Below are 19,833 nucleotides of genomic sequence, written 5' to 3'. Positions count from 1 at the left end.
AGGTCAGGCTTGTCTTGGCAGAAACTGTCGGTCGACTGTTCAACGCTCCCAGACAGCACTACCACTACTATCATGGTCTTGCAAACCTGTCTGTTTAGTTGAGATACTGATAAGACACGTTTTGCTCATCTTTGTCGCGTCCAGTCACCCTCTGTGCTATGCCTTGGTGTACAGGCACTTCCAGTTCGCTTTTTAGCGTGAAGCCAATTTCTCGTCTGTTCAACTGGGAAGGAGCGACACTCACCTGGTCAAATATCGCTCTTCGGTGCTTCAGAAGCTTGCGATACATGGCAACGGGTTTTTACGCAATCCTCACGGCGACAAGGCGTAAAGCCCAGGTTGTTCAGAAAGATATCAGTACATTATACCTGACTACTCGCTCCATCTAGCTTGTGACCACACTGTTCAAAGAGTTAGCAGCCGCCATACCAAAGTGTGCGAGCGCCGTTCAACTCACATTGGTCTCTCAAACGTCCACCATACCTGCCTCATCAACGGTCGTGTATGCTCTCCCCGCTCTCCAAAGCCTCCGAATTTGAGAAAACCGCGCATCAGTTGCTCCCATCCTGACGCCACAGACATCCCGTCCTTTAAGTGGCCACGTTCCGAAGTGCCCAGTGCACCCGATATAGCACAGCCACTGTTGACATCAACGCATTGTACGTTGAGCACCGTCCTCTTCTGTCGCCTTTGCCAGCGAGCTTCTCACCCCGTACCACCCCATCGACGACGGAACGGAATGGATAGCGGTGCTGGAAAGCTGTTGACACCCTCCACACGCACTCATGCCGACAGGCTCTGCAACTCTGTCCTGCTGTCTCGTTTTTTCCGCGTCCAGTGTAAGCCCACAGGAATTTGCCCATGACGGCACATTAGTGCTCTCCACAGGCATGTCCTCACCTCTTGGTGTACGGCCGAGCCCACTTCCGCGTGCTTGACAAAGGCGTCTTGCCCCAGCCCGCACAGCTCGTGCTCGTTGAGACCATGTCAAGCGGAGGAATGTTTACTCCAATAAAAGTCAGCTCTGTCGTCTCGGCCATGTTTCGACACTCCGGTGATTTCCTGATTCTCAGTGTTGCTTGTTCGGAATCACGACAGGCTTGTCGCGCGCGTCCAGACGGTGACAGAACGAACCCGGCGCAACCGAGGACAGGCCAGCAGTAGTGATAGCAGGCGCTTCGCGCGTATCTCAGGTTGTTTGGTTGCCAATTCCCATCTCATGCCACGGAGTCGCGAGAGCATACTGCTGGATAAACCGGTTCGCCTGCAAGTGTGTAGACACCCTGAGTGCATCATTTGGTGGTCTCGGCATCGCAGATCTGATATCTCCTCGTACAAGGATATGGAACGTAAAGTGCGTAATCATGCAAGGTCATGTTGTCTCTTTCGTGTGTTGCTTCTTCTTAGAAGGAGGCGGCGGCGGGGAGAGGGTGGGCCTCTATTTGTCACGTGCGTTCGTCTCATCCCGCCAAGATGAAAGTACCTCGAGCACTTCACTTCACCTCTCACATACCTCCTGCAATCACTTTAATCGAGCCACACGCCAGCGCATCCTGGAGAATAGATGCAGACAGAATCTCGAGAGATCCAGGAGCCCACTGACGACGAGGAGCCAACGCTCTGATGATCTGGTGTCTCAACAGCTTACACTGTGCGCGTAACTGTATCGACGATTTACGAGCCCAGCCATACGCTCTCAACTTTGGACAGCTGGTCTGGTCCTTTCGCCATTCTATTTCATGGCTGTTCCCGTAGTAGTGCTGGCCGGTGGAAGAGACGGATCAACGTGAAGGAGAAGGTCTGGTAGGATTGAAGAAGACGGAGGAGATTGGAAGAGACATGCAGTAGCAGCGACGCTACGGACACTTGATGCTATCTCTGGATACTGCAATCGTATGAAGAGACCGGGCATGTGTACATCAGCGGCCAAACCCGCGCACAAGACTTGATCCACCAGAGTTCTCTCCAGGTTGAGCAGCGGCACCATGGCCCCCTGGTGGACACTGTTCGAAAGAATGCGATACGCTGTGTGTTTCCACCTTTCACTGCTTCTGTCTGGTAAGATGAGGTCGGTGGATGTCGGCCAGATCCGGATCATGTGGCGACTTCAACGCTGCCTTGCTTGCTGGCGGGGATGCAGAAGCTTTTGCGATAGGTGTGGTGTCAAATCCGGGAGAGGTGTTGAAACTCGTCCAAGAGCATCGGTTGAGAGCTCCATGCGCATCGTCGGTTTCCGGGAAGACTGCTCTTGTCTAAGGTAGGTGGAGACTGGTATCTGAGAGTCTAGCTTCAAGTCTCAGTGAGTCGCTCGAGAACAAAGGAATGAGGTTCGTCCCACAACTTCCTGACGCGGTTGTTTCCTTGGCAATCGTTAGCGCGCCGCACGCGCGCTGCTGGCCACATCCAGCTTTTCGCGCTTCAGAACTCCTCCTTCTCTCCACCACCATCGTTACTTTACGATACCCGTGCTGCTTGCGCCCCACCCTTCGTTTGCACCCCCCGCCCCGGGTTGGGCGCCTTTCCGCCGTCGTTCTGTGGGCCCCCGGCGGTTCCCCCCCCCCCCCCCTCCTCCTTCGGAGTTGCTGCGTCCAGCAGCTTCTCCTTTCTCCCCCCCTCCTCTTCGAGGTTGCTGCGTCCAGCGGCTTCCTCTTTTCCCCCCTTCCCCCCTTCGAGGTCACTGCGTCCAGCGGTTTCCTCTTCAACCCCCTCAATGGCTTCGCACGGCGACAATTCCTCCTCCTCCGGCAGGGGTGGCAAAGGCGACAAGAAGGGCAAGAAGCCGGCTACTGGTTTCGCACTAGGACCTCAATCTCCGATGGCTGCTGCAAGCTGGCGTTCGGGCTGGGAGCCCACACCACCAGCCGCTCCAGCTGGAGCTTCTTCTACGGAGCCCAACGACACTGCCATGCTAGGGACGAACGACAGCACAAAGCCTCCCGCCACGGTCGAAGAGATCACCAGGGGCTTTGAGAGCGTGCAAACTACAAGCGACAAGCCCAAGGTGGATGACGTCGGCAACGACGGGATGGGAATTCCCAACACCGACAATCTCTACAGCAGCGATGAGGAGATGGACCCACCCAGACCGCAAGACCGCGAACGCGCCAAAGAGGATTCCAAAGAGGAAGCAGAGGGCAAAGTTGCTGACGAGGTCAACCGCGAGCAGCTCAAGCCTTTGCGAAAAGGCCAGCAAGTCTACAAGGCTAGCAAGCTTCCCGGTCAAGCAAAGGAGTTTCTCAACAACAGTCAGCTCTACCCACCACACACGGATGCAGTCCACGGCGTCTACCGCGGTCAATCCCAGCCGACCTTCGAGGAGACAAACACCAAGGAGGGCGCTAACATCGTGAAGGAGATGACGAATGTCATGAGTGTTCTCGACAGCAAAGGCAACCAGATCGCTGCCTTGGGTGCTTTCAGCGACGAATCCGTCACCGGAGGCAACAAGGACTCCACGAAGCAGAACTGCCTGAAAGTCAACTACTTCTGCCACAGTCAGGTGCCCCACGTCAAGCTGACTATCGACCGCGCGAAGGGAATGCAGCAGAAGACTGCGGACAAGGTCAAGGTCTACATCACAGCCAACAACCTCATGCGCCGTGTCGGTAACACTACTGGACAGCGGGATGCATCCATCGTCTGCAAGGTCATTCGGGATCCAAAGGAGATGAAGGACCTTCAGCATCCCGGTGCCAGAGCTGAGCAAGACGATGACAACGCTATCTGGCAGACGGAAGTATCAGTCGCGGCCTCGCAGGCGGCGGCTCCATATGGAGCGACGTTCATGAGGCCTGTCATGACTGGTATCACCGAGGAAGAGATTGTTGATCTTCGTCGGCGCGCAGAGCAAGTTGTCCGGGAAACCAACAAGGAATTCGACCATCACGCGCTCACGCCGGCCGAATGGATGATCTGGGGCTTGTTGAAGTACAACAACTTCCACTTCATGCGCCGCTGGTACCGGAGGGAAGCAGAGTTGCAGGTCGCCGACAAGTTCGCAAAATACTTCATGGGCGCCATGATTGACTGCGCTACGACCGGCAACTGGCCTCACTACGTCCGCCAGGCTGCGATGCAAGGCACGACAATCTCGAGCCCCAACTTCAGGATTGGTCAAACGGTCCCGCCGCGAGACATCGTCGACAAGTGGCGAGTAACGGTCAATGAGAAGGGGGAGGTCTCAGGTGTCGAAGCGGAGCACTGGAAGACCTTCCCGACGGTTGGGCACTACCCAATGGTTGTTGACAGGACCTTTGCGTTGCGCCTTGCTATTGAGCGGACCCGCGAGTACCAGAGCGCCGCACTACAAGAGCAGCTCGACAAGAACATTGGTGCCATCGACGCCAACGTCACGAGCCTCGCGGACCGCCGTCCGGGTGCATACTATGTCACCTTGCACATGGACAGAGTAGAAGGCGGCTTGTTCGGCGACAAGTTCATCAAGCGCCCAGCCATCGACACTCAGGTCAAGGTGATTTTCACTGATGATGATCTGGGGAAAAGCGGCGTCGAGATTACGGGCAAGGTTACGGATGATCTGTTTGGGTACAACGCGGATCTCAACGTTATCGGCTTCAGCAACAGGACGGACATCAAGACCGCCAGCTACAAGTGTAGTCTAGAGCTTCTCAGCGACGGAACCGCAGTCGATCGTCAACTGGCAGCAGTTGTCGAGCTCAACAACAACGGCGGCCGTACCGACGGTGTCGACTTGCCCCATGTCTTACTTGGAGCGCCCAGGTCCATCGACCCGAAGCGGACTGGGTCCATGGCTGCTGAAATCGCCGCCAATCCCGCTGCTCTGAAGGCCTACCGCCAGATCGGAAGGCAATTTGGCTTCAGCTCGGACCAGACGAAGGCAGCGGAGATGGTAGTGGCATCGCAATCAGGATGTGCTACTATCCATGGGCCGCCAGGCACCGGCAAGACATCAAGTATCGCTGCGACTATGATAGCCCAGATCGTAGCAGGAAGGACCAACGGACTCAAGCGCCGCCGTATCATCGCCATGGCACCCTCAAACAGCGCCGTCGATACTCTGACCCGCAAGGTGAACGAGGTGTCAAAGCAGTTGGGCATCAACATCGAGATGTGTCGCTTCAAGGGTAACCATGTGCACAAAGGCCCAACTCGCCCACCTCGCAAGAATGCATTCGTGGAGACTGAGCAGCAGACCACTAATGATAACGGCGACGACCTTACGGCATTGTATGAAGTACTCGACAGAGCTACGGGCAAGTTGAGTCACGACAAGGACCTACAGGAGTTTTACTTCAACAATGCACGAGCCAGGCACATCAAGAACATCGTCGACATGCGCGGAGCAGGCTACTCGGACAAGGTGTACAGCGAGGCTCTTGCATACACGGAGAAGAAACGGGCAGTCTGGAAGGAGAAGAACCTGGGTGAGAGGAAGAAGCTTCGCGAAGAGCTCAAAGAGATGGAAGCGATCTGGGACGAGCGTTATATGGACACCGTCGACCTTCTCCTCTGCACCAACAACTCGGCCGCGCATGAGACTCCTATGGAGTATTACGAGCCGGATATTGCGGTGCTGGATGAGTGTGGGCTCGCAACTTATGGCGACGCCATCACTGAATGTGCTGCGAACAAGAAGTCCGTCAAGCTAGTTATCGCTACCGGCGACCACAAGCAGCAGACAGCGCCAGAGATGTCCAAAGGTGTCAACGAAGCCTACAAGGAGACGGTCGCACCCCTTTTCAACTACCTCATGCGGCCAGAGACGACTGGAGAGGTGATGCAGCTGACAATGCACTATCGCATGAGATCTGCCTTTGCCCCTATGGTTAGCAAGGTCTGCTACGAGAATACGCTTGTCGCCGCACCTCACTTGAGTGTCAAGACCCCGCTCGAAGTGACGCTGGAGAATGCGATGGAGCCTTTGGGAAAGCTCTGGAACGGCCGTCTCCGAGCAGCTATCCCGGTCATCGGTCGCAACAGCCACCATGTCAAAGAGGGAGAGAAGGGCTCGATCTGCAACCATGCGGAAGCGGAGGCAATCGTGAGACACGTCCGTTGGCTCAGCAAATTGCCAGCCCCGCCGGCTAAGCCTGGGCGTAGCATTGGTGGCTGTCGTATACTGCCAAAGAACGTCAAGGTCGTTTCGCCGTACGGAGAACAGGTCAAGTTGATCCGGAAGCTGCTTGGTGAAGCCGGTCTATTGACATGGGGCCGAGACGACGAGGACCCAGGCAGAGTTCAGGTCTGCTCAAGCTTCGATGTACAAGGCAACGAAGGAGACATCATCATCTCCTCTTGGGTCCGCAACACCCCTGGCCGTCCACTAGACCTCGGCTTCACTATGGGCTCGAGGCAGTTATGCGTCAACTTCTCGCGCGTCAAGTTTGCGCATTTCAGCTTCGGAAGCTGGCTACCATGGCTGCAGGCAAACCTCGACAACGAGGACATGTTCAAAGGCAACAGCAAAGGACGCGACTTCGCCAAAGTCATAACGGACTTCCGTGAGCATGGCGACGTCATCTCACAGGAAGCATTCCAGGAGATTTATGCCGGTAGGAAGCCAGACGAGAAGACCATGGACATCAAGAAGGCCATCCGTCCGGCCGGCACTGCGAAGGACTACAGCTACCCTCGTGCTTCGACATCTGCTCTGCACGCCTCGCAAGGCCAGTTTGGCGTGTACAAGGAGGAGGCAGCGCAGGAAGGGAAGCGCAGGAGGCTGAACCCTCAAGACGCGACGATGAAGGATGCTTGATGGGAGATGTGTTTCGCACCCAATTGAGTGTCTGCCCTTCCTTTCGCGCGTTGTTCGATGACTGACCAAACGCTACAGGTATTTTCCTACAGCTCAAGATTCATCAAGGGTGGTTGGGAGGGCAGGGGACAATGGTTGGAGGATGGGTGTGGTGCAGGGCCCGGCGGCGGTGCGTTTGGTAGGAGGCGAGTGCACCCCTGTTCTCTCTTGAAGACTGGCAAAGACTGACCCTTCACAGTGCGCATGAAGAACCTACAAGGGATGGTGTGGGAGATTGGTGGGGCGTTTGCGTTTGTGGGAGTGCGCAAGAAACCCTCGGGAGGGATGGAGAAGGAAGGCTTGGATGAATGTGTTTGGGTTTCATTTCACGTATGTCCTGCGCTGTCCATCCGGCCTCACCATGCTGACTCCTGCTCCAGAACGAATTTTACGACATCTACGATCTACGACATCTACGAAGAGCGGCAAACGCGAATCATCAGAGAAGGGGCTGGCAGCGGAGGCGAAGATCACAAAACAACATCAGCGTCACAGCAACACCGAGCAGCAAGACAGAGCGAGCGGAGGCGCATGCAGCACCACAAACGAAGATCACAAACCAGCCTCATCACCGAAACACGAAGGCACAACACCCGCGCAAATGCATGCCGCACTCACCAGAGACAACGCCGATCGTCAAGAAAGCCAGCTCGCCAGCACAGCTCAGATCACAGCCCAGACTCCACGGCCGCAAGATCACCACCGCCCCTCGACCACAAAACACCGTCGTCGTAGATCGAACATACGCTTCGGCAGATGCAAACCAGGTATGCACTTCGATTGCTTGCACGCACGTGTAAAGTACCTCTACTAACCAATCCTACAACAGCGCAGCAGACACCAACCACACAACTCATCAACTCCCGCAACCTTCACGACATCAGCGACCGGCGACTGCCTTTGGGCTCAACAAGAAAACACATCAAAGAGCCGCACGCCATCTCTTGCGCCGCCTGCCGAAAGAGCTGTCCCGAGTTGACCAGTACAACGTCGAAGATCTGCTCAAGACGCTGAATAGACTTGTCGGAGCGTAGTCCTGAGAGGTTGTCGTCGCCATCTTCGATGGTAGAAGCCATGATGACACTGTGCGTGGGTGTATCGAACAGGGTGCAGTCCTAGGAGGGAGAGGTGCAGGTGCAGTGTTGAGCAACTCGAGTAGCAGTATCGAAGATTTTGAAGTCTTGAGAGGGAGAGGCGCAGGTGCAGGTGCAGTGGTTGAGAAGATTGCGTTGGTGGTGGTGTGAAGTTATATCAGAATTTGAAAAGATTGCTACTCACAAACGACCTCACCTCATTTCATGGACATCGCATATGCAGTACGCCATATGCACACGTTTCCTGCCGTTGCCTCACTGCATGAAACACCACAGTCCATCAAAGACAGAGAAGGCAAATAACCAATGTCCCGAGACAGCAAGACGACATGCCGCTGTCCGCCGCATGCTGGACGGCTAGGTGTTGCTTCTCCGGCCTGCTACTGGAACATTCGCGGTTTGTCTGCAGCCATGTACCACTGACGAGTCTAACCAGCCAGGAAAGCAGACACAGACAGCGTTGCGGCGCCGTGCCAGTGCACCGCCACGCTCCGTGGACGGCGCTATGCGCCCCCGTTCCCATGGAACGGCATGCACACTCCCGCTTGACCACCCTAGCCCTGAACGTGTCAGCTCTAACCGGTCTCTGGAGATGTAGGCAAAGGCTGCTTTACTCTGCCTTACGGTTCACTGCAATGGGCCCCTGCAGGACGCATTGACTCTCCGTCCGTGGTCTTCCATTCAACTCGAGGGCAGTCACCAGGACCCGAACGGAGCCAGTGATTCTGTCAAACGCAGTGGGCTTTGCGGGTTCCGGCTCGTTGATGACCCATTCTTTACTCAAACAGAGGCCCCCAGTGGTTATCAGGGTGGCACCTGCCTACCGTCCCCAAGGCTTCTCACTCTTGATCAACGCCTGCTCTCCAACCAAATTCAACTAAGAAAATTCTGCATAACAAACGCGTTTTGATCAACGCACTTTCTACCTTGTCCCTACTGCGTCTCGTAGTGGGTACGGATGGTAAGCAGCTCCCCGCGTCGCGGAAGGTTTATCAGCCGATGCTCTGCGTTTGCGGGTGAGGACGAAGCTGGTGATAGTGAAAGCGCCCCACCGCACATATCTGGAAGTCTTCTCATAGACCGAACTGCACACCCGAAGGTCACACCACCCTCGTCGATGGGGCTGTCACGGTCTTCGAGAAGATCCTTTGAATCCCCGCGGCTCGCTGTGGCCAAGTGGGCGGCCCTCACTGTCGGCTCTTCGCCATCTGCATGAACGACGGAGGAAGCAGACGGCCGGCTGTCGACATCCTTGCTTACCTGTAGGCACAATGCAGATACGGGCCTGTACCGCCGTCCGATCTGCACGCCTCCGCGCCAGAAGCCATCGAAGGCGCATCGAAAAATGCACCTCTGCATCATCAAAGAACCCTCCTGCATGTTCTCGATTGGGCTCGAAAGGGCGCTCTCGGGGCTCACGTGGCGGACACAGTCCAGATAGCGTGGGGGTCCAAGTGCGGTCTGGCACCGTCTGGATGAAGTGGAGGGTCAAAGTCAAACCAACAAGTCCCTGTTCTCCCCACGGTTCACGAAAGGGCGCGGCCGAAGTGGAGATGAGTTTGCGTTCGCGCTCGGGAGTCCTGCCACCCCAATAGGACAGTGCCAAGCCGGATCACAGGCAGCTTTTGGAGGGAGGCTGGTGGCGTACCTTGCGTGCTCACGAGCGCAAGCGTGCTAAGCGGCCGTGGCTTTCGCGGCGGTTGCTTCTTCAAAGTCGACTTGTCATCTCAAATTTTCAACGATAGATATCAACACATGGCAGCAGCCCGTCTATCATACACCTATCTACACTATGTGGGACGCATGTGTGGAGTCTCTGGAGTGTCGACTATTCCAGCCCGGCCGTGCCGCTGCCATAATACGAGAGGATTCCCTAATCTGCATCGCGCGCCAATCGAGCAAAGCTATTTCTTATACCAAGCATCGGCCAAGACGATACCATCTTCACTGCAGTACCCGACCTTCCTCTTCCAACCTAGGCCTGCCCGGTTGAACCGGTCGTCTTATCTTCTCGGTGCAACCCCAATGCCACCATCCCCGATGTAACCACGCGAGCACTCGAGCCCGCGGCCTCTGTGGCCATCCACGTGCTGCTCCGCGATGTGAATGGCAGCTACGACTCCCCTGCAGGCAGTGATGAACGACGCCCTAGGTTAAGCCGAGGGTCCCCAGGAATCTTACTGATATGAACCGGCGTCAAAGCGCAAGGTAGGTAGCTTACCGCGACTCTCTTATCTTCTTTCCAAGGCGGGACGAAGGTGGACGATCGGGCTCTTATATCAACCCCTCCCTGCCGTGTCCTGTACGCCCTCTTCCTCACCCTCCTCCCCCCAATTCTACCTTTTTCATTCACACGGTCTTCAGACCACACCACCCAATCATGGAACAATTCGGTGGCGCCGCCCAGTTCGGGTCAATGCAGAACGATGAAATGGAGGTTGTCAAGGACACTGAGATGCGCAGAGCCTCTGCGGTCTCGGTCTCAGACGAGAAGCCCGCTGTGATGGAGCGCGTCTGGGGTTACGCAGCTCGAGTTGACCCCACTGTGACCGTCGAGGAATACATGTACTGGGCCAAGATCGAACGTGAGATGGAGGCGGAGGAGACCAAGACCTTGCAGGCCGAGAATGGCAAATATCCATTTCTCAGCTTGATGAAATCCCAGATGTCTGCGGATGGGAGGGCGCAGCACAAGGCCGAGAAGCAAAAGCGTGCCGACATGCTGAGGAGCGCCGTCGAAGCCAGCGCAGATGGCAAGCCTTTCCCAGAGAAGTCGGGCTCCATCTCGGTCGCGACCCCAGAGCACGACCCGTTGAAGGTGTCCGACGCCGAGTGGCGAACTGCTGCCCGCGCCATGCGCACCGCAAGCTGGGGTATGTATCAAATCCATGGGCAAGACCCTACGATATCTGAGACACTCGCTAACCCTTCTGCCCTTCTGCTTGCAGGTCAGATGTTCTTCCTCATCACCACTGACATCCTTGGATGGTCTGGTGCTCCGTAAGTGAAAGCCCGACGGACGAGTTGAGTTCTGCACTGACCATTACCCGTATAGCTTCGTCTTTGCATCTGTCGGTTATGGAGCCGGCGTTGCCCTCTATGTCATCTTCGGTGCTGCGGCCACCTTCAGCGGTTGGGCTATCTGGAAAGTGTACATGGACCTCGACTCATCCCGCTACCCGATGCAAAGCTTCGGAGATCCATTCTTCCGTATGATATCCACCGAGCTCTATTACAGACCCTTCGCCTTGCTAACCTTGCCTGCAGGTCTCTTTGGTGCCAAGGCTCGCCACTTTATTAACGTCGCACAGTCTCTCCAGCAGTTCCTCACTGTTGCGGTCCTGGTTCTCAGCAAATCGAACAACATCTCTCAACTTTCGCACAACAGCATCTGCTATGTTGCGGTCATGCTTATTGTCATGGGCATCGGCATGCTCTCCGGTATCATCCGCAGTTTGCAGAAGATCGGGTGGTTGTCCTACACCGCCGTCTTCATGAACATTGCCAACTTCTTGATCATTATGGTTGCTTCCGCCACCGCCCCGCCAGACTACACGGTCGTCACCAACTCGACACTGATTAAGGGAATCCACCCCATTGTGACCTTTGCCGGCCGACCTCCAGCCGACTACCAACAGCAGGCGGTGAACTTCGCCTCTCAATTTAACGCCGTCAACACCATGGTCTACGCATACGCTGGAGCCCTTCTGTTCGTGGCGTTCCTGGCGGAGATGCGCAACCCAATGGACTTCTGGAAGGCGTTGTTCTGCGCCCAGGCCTTCATCTGCATTGTTTACCTCCTGTTCGGTATTTTCGTGTACTCTAACTACGGACAATACTCACCAAGTACCATTGTCAACGCCATCCAGCCGTTCAGCTTACAATCGGTCGGCAACGTCTTCACCATGTTGACTGGCTTCATAGCAGTTTGTAAGTATTCTTCGAACCCGGAGGCGCTCATTCAGCTGCTAATACTCGATAGTCATGTACTTCAACATTGGCATGAAGACTGTCTACCTTGAGGTCTTCCAGCAAGTTTTCAACTTCCCTCCGATCACCACCAAGAAGGGCCGCATCATGTGGTACATCCTCGGCCCCATCTACTGGATCTTTGCCTTTATCATCGCAGCAGCGGTTCCAAACATCAACGGCATCGTCAGTCTGATCGGCGCCCTCTTCATGATCAACTTCACCTACTCTTTCCCGGGCATGCTGTACCTTGGCAAGACCCTCCAGGCGGCCGCCATCTTGCCCGGCGAGGGTTTCAACCCAGCGAACCGCGTGACCACCAGACACGACACCGGCATGAAGCGATGGACGCGCGCGTTCAAGAAGACCTGGAAGATCAGCGGCCCCCTCGTCATCTACATCCTCGCTGGTCTGGCATGCTGTGGTATTGGTACCTGGGCTGCGGTTGAGGGTTTGATTGAGGTGTTCGGACCTAACGGCACCAAAGCAACATCTTTCGGTTGCGGAGTGCCTCTGTAAATGAAGCATGAGTCGACGGCGAAGAAATTCTTGGGCCACGCAGGGCCATGGCAGAGTGTTGAGGCGGAGGCTGTGATACGTAGTAGCACACAGTCGCTTCAATACTAGATTTTACACGACTCACACCCACTCGTTCATCAAGAGCTGCAGATTTGACTACCACCTCACAATTTTGTAGCTGGACAATTGGTGAGGCTGAGCTGAGACGAAACGAGTGCGAGGAGCGAACCGCAAGTCGGTCGCAATCGCTCGATCCGCATACTCAGCTCTCCAACCTGGCACTCTGCATCTGCGCCTCTCTCGAAGCTTGTATATGGACGCCGTGACTTCTCACCCCTATTCCTTGGCCAACGGCGCTCGCTGTTCCTCCGATGCTGATACCGAAAGTCCGCTACAGAAGGACACCTCATAATGCGAATCTTGCTCGCGGCTGCTACTTTCTGACGACTTCAGTGGACACCCAGGCGTAACTTATATAAGGCCGACTGGTCCTGGTATCGCCGTCTGAAGACATCCCTCATCACGATCGCATAAGGCTCTCTGGAATCCGAAAATGGTGCTCGTCACCAGTATCGTTGCCCTCTCCCAAAAGGTCTCAGACGACAAGAAAAAGCGCAACGAAGCAAAGCAAGGTCAACTCTCCATTGGCGACAGCGACGAAGCCAAAGACGTTTTCTCAGAGGGCTCAGGTCCAGGCCTTGCTCGTACAGGCACCGAGATCAAATTTGAAACTCCAGCAGATGTCTCAGCGGGCACGGAGAGTCCACCAATCTACAGCCAACAGGCACAGGTCGGGGACGCACGACACACTTCACAGATCCAGATGGCGAGTCCTATGGAGTCAGAGAAAGCTACGCCAACCACAGCCTCGCCTAGCATAGGTACACCTGCTACGCCGAACGATCTCAGCTCCCAGCGGCCGCGCAGCAGTACTCTACAAGGTCCTCCCTCTTATTCCTCCGGCCCGGAAGCAGACACAGACACGTTAAAAGTGACCACCACCCGCAACCCAGCTACCTCCCCATCGCGTAAGCGAAGCAGCTTCGACAGCAGATCCCTCTCCACCCGCAGCACCAACTCGCAAGGTACACATGCCATACGGGTCAAGACCAGAGGAGCCGACCTCAAATCCGGCTTCCCCTACCACCCAGCCCTCTTCGACCTCCGCGTGCACCCGGGGAAATGGGAGACCTTCACCACCGACATCGTCTCCGCCACTAAGAGCACTACAGGCGACACCCTCAAAGTCTGGGGCGCCGCCACCGGCCTCGCTTTGGCCGGGGCGTGGGCGACTTCCATCTTCGTCGGGCGCACAATGAGCCGGCAACTGCAGGAACGGCGCGTAAAGGATGGCCTCGCTTCCGGCAGTCTCGGCGACAAGCTCAAGCTCTGGAACGAAGAGTACTTCATTCAACAGAACCTTTTCGTGCACCTGGAGTTGAGCGAGAGCGCGATGAAGAATCAAGGCAAGAGTACTGCTTGGAGGAAACCGACGGCTTTTTATAGTAAAGATGAGGGGGAGCGGAAGAGGGATGAGAGGAAGTTTGTCATCGTGGTGACGAAGTTGGACGACGACGGGCAGCCGAGGGAAGCGCTGCATGAGCTTGGGGTGGAGGAAGGGGCGGTGGAGATTGGGAGTAGTAACGGGGTGATTTCGCGAGCAACGGAATTACCTGGGGATGAGGGTGGGAAGGCGGTGGAGTTGCCGGGTGAGACACCTGTTGAACTTTCTTGCAATGCTGCGGCTGCGGAGAAGGCCAACGATAAACCATACGGATTCGCAGAGATGGATGGCGACAATAGCCATCTGCTGGAGAAGATGCAGCTGGAAAGCGAGTCTGATCAAAGGCCTACTGCTGCAAAGACATGAGCATGTCTACCAATCACTACATGACCACGGAGATCCACGTGCTGCCACCAAAGCCTGTCCAACGCTGCGAACCTCGCATCGTTCAAGACAAATCATGCCAAACCTCGCCCGTCTTGTCCTCTCGTCGAACATCCGCTAGCGGCCGGTTGACTGGGCCAATGGGAAGGGATACACATTGGCTGGCTGTATGGAAGGGATTGAGCTGTGGATTGATGGAGGGGATATCGTTTTGCTAACGTTACCTTACGTTGGACTGGGGGATGGGTTCGAATGGGTTTTGCCCTTCCTTTTGCCCGTGGGCCTCTGTCGACTTGGACTTGAGCTCGTCTATCGTGGCTCATGGCATGCCGGATGTGTAAAAGTACCCAGCGTTACGACCTCCCTTACACTGGCATCTATGGCAAAGACGACTTGAGGTGTATCGGCCCTCGACGACTACGTTGACCAAACCAAAGGGACTGGTGCTGTTAACGAATTGAACTGCTAGAGTACGTTGCAACGTCAAATACTTTCGAGGAGCTCTGGACATGAGATGTACAACTCGTTGCCCTTTCAATATGGTTCTGCTATACCAAACTCCAACGTGAACGCTCGAAACATGCCGTGAGAACGCCCTTCGCTATGCCCCAACTCGCATTCTCCATGATCGTCTTCCGGGGTATCTTGCTATGCGTTTCCTCCTCTCCAAACTCTGCCACGTGCTGGCTGCTATCCTCTCCACATTCCACACCTCACATTCCTCGACACAACATCATTGCCTCCCACCTCCCTCTCTCCCATCACATCCTACACCCACCCCAACCCCCCCAGCAACCCCCTAACCTCCCCCTCCTTCATCCCACTCATCCCAAGCGCCCTAACCTGACTCCCCTTCCGCAACCGCGCCAACCCCACCGCCACCTTCCACGCCTCCGTCTCCTCGAGCACGAAAACATACTTCTTATTTTCCATATCCCTCGTGCTCGCCCGGACCACATGCAGACCCCTGCCATCCCCGCCCTTCGTCATGCCGTCTTCGACGAGTTTGAGCGTCCAGGCTTTGACGTCCCATTCGCGCTGCGGGACGCCGCGCACGTCATCGTCGATGAAGAGGCCGTCGGTGCGGATGTGCAGGATCAAGCCGTCGGTTACCGCGCCCGTGGAGGCGAGGAGCGAGGCGGAGGGTTTGAGCGGGTGGGAGTCCGAGAAGAGGTAGACGGCTTTGAGCATGATTTTGTCGGGGTCCTTCGTGCTGTACGGACCCGAGCGGTGGGAGGGTGGGGGTGTGGTGCGTGCGGTGGTGGCAGAGGGCGCGAAGGAGGACTCGCTCACCCCTGAGACGGAAGAGGCGGATGACTGGTGCGCGGGACGACGGTTCCGGGTTTGGGAGGGCGCGGAGTCGTAGGGGCGGAAGGAGTATTCTTCGTTCTCGACGGAGTGGGCGGTAGGTTTGCGGTAGGCGGAGGCGGAAGCGGAGGGTTTGACTGGAGTGGAGCGTGGTTTGGACGGGGCGGCGGAGGCGGCCTTTTCTCTTGCCTCGCGCTCGCGGGTGTCTTTCTCTCTCGCTTCCTTCTCTCTGGCCATTCGTTCTCGAGCGATGCGTTCGCGTGCTTCGCGTTCTCGTTGTTCCTTCTCTCGAGCCCGCGCTTGCTCCCATTTCTCCTTTTCAGCTTTAGCCTTTGCTGCTCGCTCGGCTTCTTCGCGCATCTTGCGGAACTCTTCGGCTTTCCGTTTGGTCTCTTCTTCCTTCTTGCGAGCTTCCTCCCGCTTACGAGTCTCTTCGCGCGCCTTTTCCCATCCGCTGGCGGTCGCAGGCTTCGGTTTCGGTTCTGGCTTTGGAGGTGGTGGAGGTGGAGGCGGCGGTTGTGGCTCAGGTTCTGGTTGCGGCTGTGGTTCTGGCTGAGGTGGAGGTGCCCACCCATTCGCTTTAGGCGGTGGCTCGTATGAGTGCTGCTGATGAGTTCCTCCTCCGGCGCTGCCCCCAGCGTTACCCGACCCTCCCTGTGTCTCCGTCTGGGTTCTACCCCACGCCCATCCTGCCACGCCTACACCTATCACCAACAACAGCACGCCGACCCCTCCGCTGGCCATCAATGTGTTCATCCATTGCTTCACCGCCGGCATGACGAGCGTATACAGGCCTACCGACAATAGCGTCGCCGCGACTCCAGCGAGGAAGCTGTTCCGTTGGACGGCCAGAGAGGGTAGGTAGAGGAAGCCTGACCCGGCCGAGTGAGGGGGGATGATGAAGATGTCGTAATTTCCGTCTGGCATTGCGCCGGGTGGGCGAGGTTGCTGACCGTGTGGTGGCGGTCTGGGCGGTGGATCCGCCATTGTGTGTGCTCAATCTTCTCGTATGTCGGGAGTGCCGGGTGACGTTCACTGTCTCAGTCGATCGTGGGAGGTATCGATGCTGTCTGGTCTTCTCCTGCGTCGCGAAGGCATATGTACACGCGTGGTCGTCCTTGGGATGATCAACTGTCTTCCTTCAAGGTGAATGAGGCTGGCTTAATCCTGTTGCCTGGTACTGCTTGCGCTCGAGATGCTGGAGTGTAGGAAGAAGTCGCAACAACACGCCCGCAAAACAGAACTCCCCAACGCCGGATGCCAGTCGCGCATGTACTTGAAGTCGTCAAGATGGTATGTGTTGTTGTCCTCGGTCTGCGTAGTGGTCGTCGCACAGTGAACTTGTGGTGGTGAGCATGCGCTCGGATGTTTGTGTAGTCCAAAGTTTTGGTATCCGGGATGCATGAAGGTGGCAGGAAGACTGCACGGGCCGCTTTTTATGCCGATGCTCTCTCCACAGTCATCCCTACCCCGTCGTCGTTACTTTTGCTATGTACAATTGAACAAGACGAACGATCAGGAAATATGAGCAAGGAAGGCCTGTCGTAGGGGGCATTTTAGAGTATTGTCGTGACTGCCAAATCTCAGCGGCTGGTTCACTGTTCAAGCGCAACGAATGGGCTTTCCCGCGGCGACATCCTCCCTCTCAATGGTGGTTCATCAGCGCTACATACGCAGCTATATCGTTGACAGCTGCCTCGATTCGACGTTGCTGTGTCTTCGTGCAGTAGACTATACACACCGCCGTTCATTGCCCGCCACGTCGCTGTGTTGTTCGAGAAAACAGTCGCGTGGCTCCCAGCAACCGGCAGTCGAGCTTCCGTGCAGTAGCGTCGAAGGAAGGCTGGGCGCTTGGACGCGGATGACGTTGCTAGAGATTGGACGTCCTCACTTCACTTGACCTTCTATCCTTAGGTTGAGCGGACGTTCGTTGACATCGCAAGTAGATGCATTGGAGGTCGGAATGATTTCTTATACATGCTAGACACTTGGGGCGTCGTCGATACAGTGCAGTCCACATCACAACAACACGGGCATGATCGGATCGGAGTCCAACCACGCGCGACTTCCGATCTGCATGTATATCCTGCAAGGGTAGCTCAGTGCTCGCCGCACGCCTTGTGTAACAGTAAGTCATTATAGGCACCTACTCCCGTCCTCCATCCGATCTTCTTCTATCCATCCCCACCTTCCCTGGCCAGCAATGTCACAACACACTCCAAAGCTCAGCTCAGGGCCCTTCCTGACCGCTCGCGTCGTGGGCTTGACCAGCGCCGCTTTCCTCTACGGTACCACAGCCCCCCGTAGCGTTTAACGACCTACCTTCATTACTCACTCAAGAACACACAGGCAGGACCTTCACCCAGTCCTTCTCCACAACCCCGGCTTTGCTTCTCGCCCCGCCGCCTCTCCTTGCCAAACAATGGAAGAGGATGTTCGACAGCGACAAAGCCCTCGGCCCCTTGCTGGTCGCGCTGAGCAGCGGCATCTTCAGCTTCCTCGCTTGGAAGCGTATATTCTCCCCAATGCTCCAGTGAAGGACTTTCATTAATCATATCCCAGTACCGCGTAATAGCGGATCGTACCAAGTGGGCTTCCGCTCGGGATACGAACAAAACCTCTCCCCGGCGGCGAAGCTCTACATCGGGGCCGCTGCTCTACTCCTGATGAACGTCCCATACAGTCTCTTTTGCCTCGAGCCGATCAATCAGAAGCTCGAGGCCAAAGCTACCGAGTTCGAGGAAGTCGTGTATTCCAAAGCCGACGAGGCCGAGATGAAGCGCGAGGATACGACGCACTACCTGGTCGACCGATGGGCCGTTGTGAACTTGGGGCGGTCCGTGCTGAGCGGTGCTGCGGCGGTGCTGGCGACTTTGGCCGCCTTCACTCCGCCGACACTGACGGACCGCTATGGGAGGAACTTTAGCACGCTGTAGCGCGTGGGGAGGAGTGGTTGACAGACTGTGGAGGTAGAGATGTAAGGGCAAGATAGGTGCCTCTCAGCTCACTGTACCACATTACGAACTGGTATACTTAAAAAGAAATGTCTGCCCCCAAGCTCCAGCAAGCCGTCTCGAGCAATCCCGACGCTGCCTTCACTGCGGCCACTGCGAACCTGTGTACGTCATTCTTCTCGTACCATCGTAGTATCAATCTAAAACCCCCCCTTCCGGGCCACTGTGAAGGACCGCAACATGGGATGCAGTCGGGCCCATCGGGTTTGAGAGTTATGTACGCGCCGTTCCCAGAGGCCGCTGGACGTGTCTGGGGTGCGTGCGCGTGTTCGGTATCTGTTGCGGGAGAAGAGAAGAGAAGGAGAGAGGAAGATGGAGATGTCTGAAGTCTGTCGTGGGTGAGTCGTTGCGCTTGGACTCCTGGCCTAAGGCCTGGGTAAGGTACACTTCACGTGAAGTCACGGGAATTACTGTCGTTCAAGATCAAATGCGCTTTCGTTCTACACAAACACATCTCTGTTCTGTCTGCTCTCAGTCAAGCAACCCCGTCTCGAGCGATCTGAACGGCGCCTTCCCTCAAGCCACTGCGAACCTCTCTTCTCACGCATTGTTCGTCGTATAAGGTCGCATGTATCAGTCACAACTCCCCCCCACTAAACTTGACACGGTGTAAAGCCAAGTTCGTGCGGTCGGTTGGAGCCTTAAGCAGCGCCGGTCACAAAGGCCGCGGGACGTGTTTGGAGTGCGGCGCTGGACGTGTTTCTTTGGGAGAAGAGAATTCGAGAGGGGAGGGAGAGGATGGTGGGTCTTTGAGGTTGTGGGATGGGTGGAGAGGGTGGTAAGCATATCGTGGTCACCATGTTTTGAGGTGGGTGACTGGGTGTATGGATCCGGAAGCACGTGTTAGACGTGCCTCGTCTCTAGGAGACACACTGTCCTCAAGGTCCCATGGAGAAAATGAAGGTGCTACAACAGCAACCATGCCAATGAAATCGAATTTGTATGTCCGCCATCAGTCCAGCGCACGTCTCGAGCAAACAATCAACGCTGCCTTTCCTCCGCCTCCCAAGTCACGAAGGCATTCCGGAAGTCGTGGGTTCTGCTCTCAACCTTCGTGCTATCCGGGTCGTTGGTACACCCCGCACATTTCACACTTGCGACGTCGACATGGAGTGCAAAGTCGAGCCGGCGGCGCTCCTCTCGGCTGCAAGCCCGACTGTGTTGAGAATCAGAGCGCCTTGGTGGAGTTTTCATGGAACCTAGGATTCTGGCTTGAGTCGTTTCCAAAGGCCGCTGGACGATTTGGAGTACGGTCCTGCAGATATG

At 56.1% G+C, this 19,833-nt stretch overlaps 6 protein-coding genes across 6 annotated transcripts; 5 read left to right on the top strand and 1 right to left on the bottom strand.

Moving 5' to 3' along the window:
• Nucleotides 1-2,710: 2,710 nt before the first annotated feature.
• On the top strand, nt 2,711-6,736 carry LTR77_002555 (uncharacterized protein; the record flags this gene model as incomplete). The annotated part of the gene is made up of 1 exon (XM_064799814.1): nt 2,711-6,736. One exon carries the CDS (start codon nt 2,711-2,713, stop codon nt 6,734-6,736), a length of 4,026 nt encoding a protein of 1,341 aa, XP_064662569.1.
• Nucleotides 6,737-6,979: 243 nt separating this feature from the next.
• On the top strand, nt 6,980-7,754 carry LTR77_002554 (uncharacterized protein; the record flags this gene model as incomplete). The annotated part of the gene is made up of 3 exons (XM_064799813.1): nt 6,980-7,105; nt 7,156-7,542; nt 7,605-7,754. 3 exons carry the CDS (start codon nt 6,980-6,982, stop codon nt 7,752-7,754), a joined length of 663 nt encoding a protein of 220 aa, XP_064662568.1.
• A 2,495-nt stretch (nt 7,755-10,249) lies between these two features.
• On the top strand, nt 10,250-12,357 carry LTR77_002553 (uncharacterized protein; the record flags this gene model as incomplete). Its single annotated transcript, XM_064799812.1, has 3 exons — nt 10,250-10,869; nt 10,925-11,799; nt 11,852-12,357. The coding sequence occupies 3 exons, from the start codon at nt 10,250-10,252 to the stop codon at nt 12,355-12,357; spliced, it is 2,001 nt and encodes a 666-aa protein (XP_064662567.1).
• Nucleotides 12,358-12,910: 553 nt separating this feature from the next.
• LTR77_002552 (uncharacterized protein) lies at nt 12,911-14,227 on the top strand (the record flags this gene model as incomplete). Its single annotated transcript, XM_064799811.1, has 1 exon — nt 12,911-14,227. One exon carries the CDS (start codon nt 12,911-12,913, stop codon nt 14,225-14,227), a length of 1,317 nt encoding a protein of 438 aa, XP_064662566.1.
• A 786-nt stretch (nt 14,228-15,013) lies between these two features.
• On the bottom strand, nt 15,014-16,540 carry LTR77_002551 (uncharacterized protein; the record flags this gene model as incomplete). Its single annotated transcript, XM_064799810.1, has 1 exon — nt 15,014-16,540. The coding sequence occupies one exon, from the start codon at nt 16,538-16,540 to the stop codon at nt 15,014-15,016; it is 1,527 nt and encodes a 508-aa protein (XP_064662565.1).
• A 1,445-nt stretch (nt 16,541-17,985) lies between these two features.
• On the top strand, nt 17,986-18,489 carry LTR77_002550 (uncharacterized protein; the record flags this gene model as incomplete). The annotated part of the gene is made up of 2 exons (XM_064799809.1): nt 17,986-18,064; nt 18,116-18,489. The coding sequence occupies 2 exons, from the start codon at nt 17,986-17,988 to the stop codon at nt 18,487-18,489; spliced, it is 453 nt and encodes a 150-aa protein (XP_064662564.1).
• Between the last annotated feature and the right edge of the window lie 1,344 nt (nt 18,490-19,833).

The sequence above is a fragment of the Saxophila tyrrhenica genome (assembly GCF_035928015.1).
Source record: "Saxophila tyrrhenica strain CCFEE 5935 chromosome Unknown scaffold_3, whole genome shotgun sequence".
In the NCBI taxonomy this organism is placed as follows: Eukaryota; Fungi; Ascomycota; class Dothideomycetes; order Mycosphaerellales; family Extremaceae; genus Saxophila; species Saxophila tyrrhenica.
This window is presented reverse-complemented; position numbering and strand designations above follow the sequence as displayed.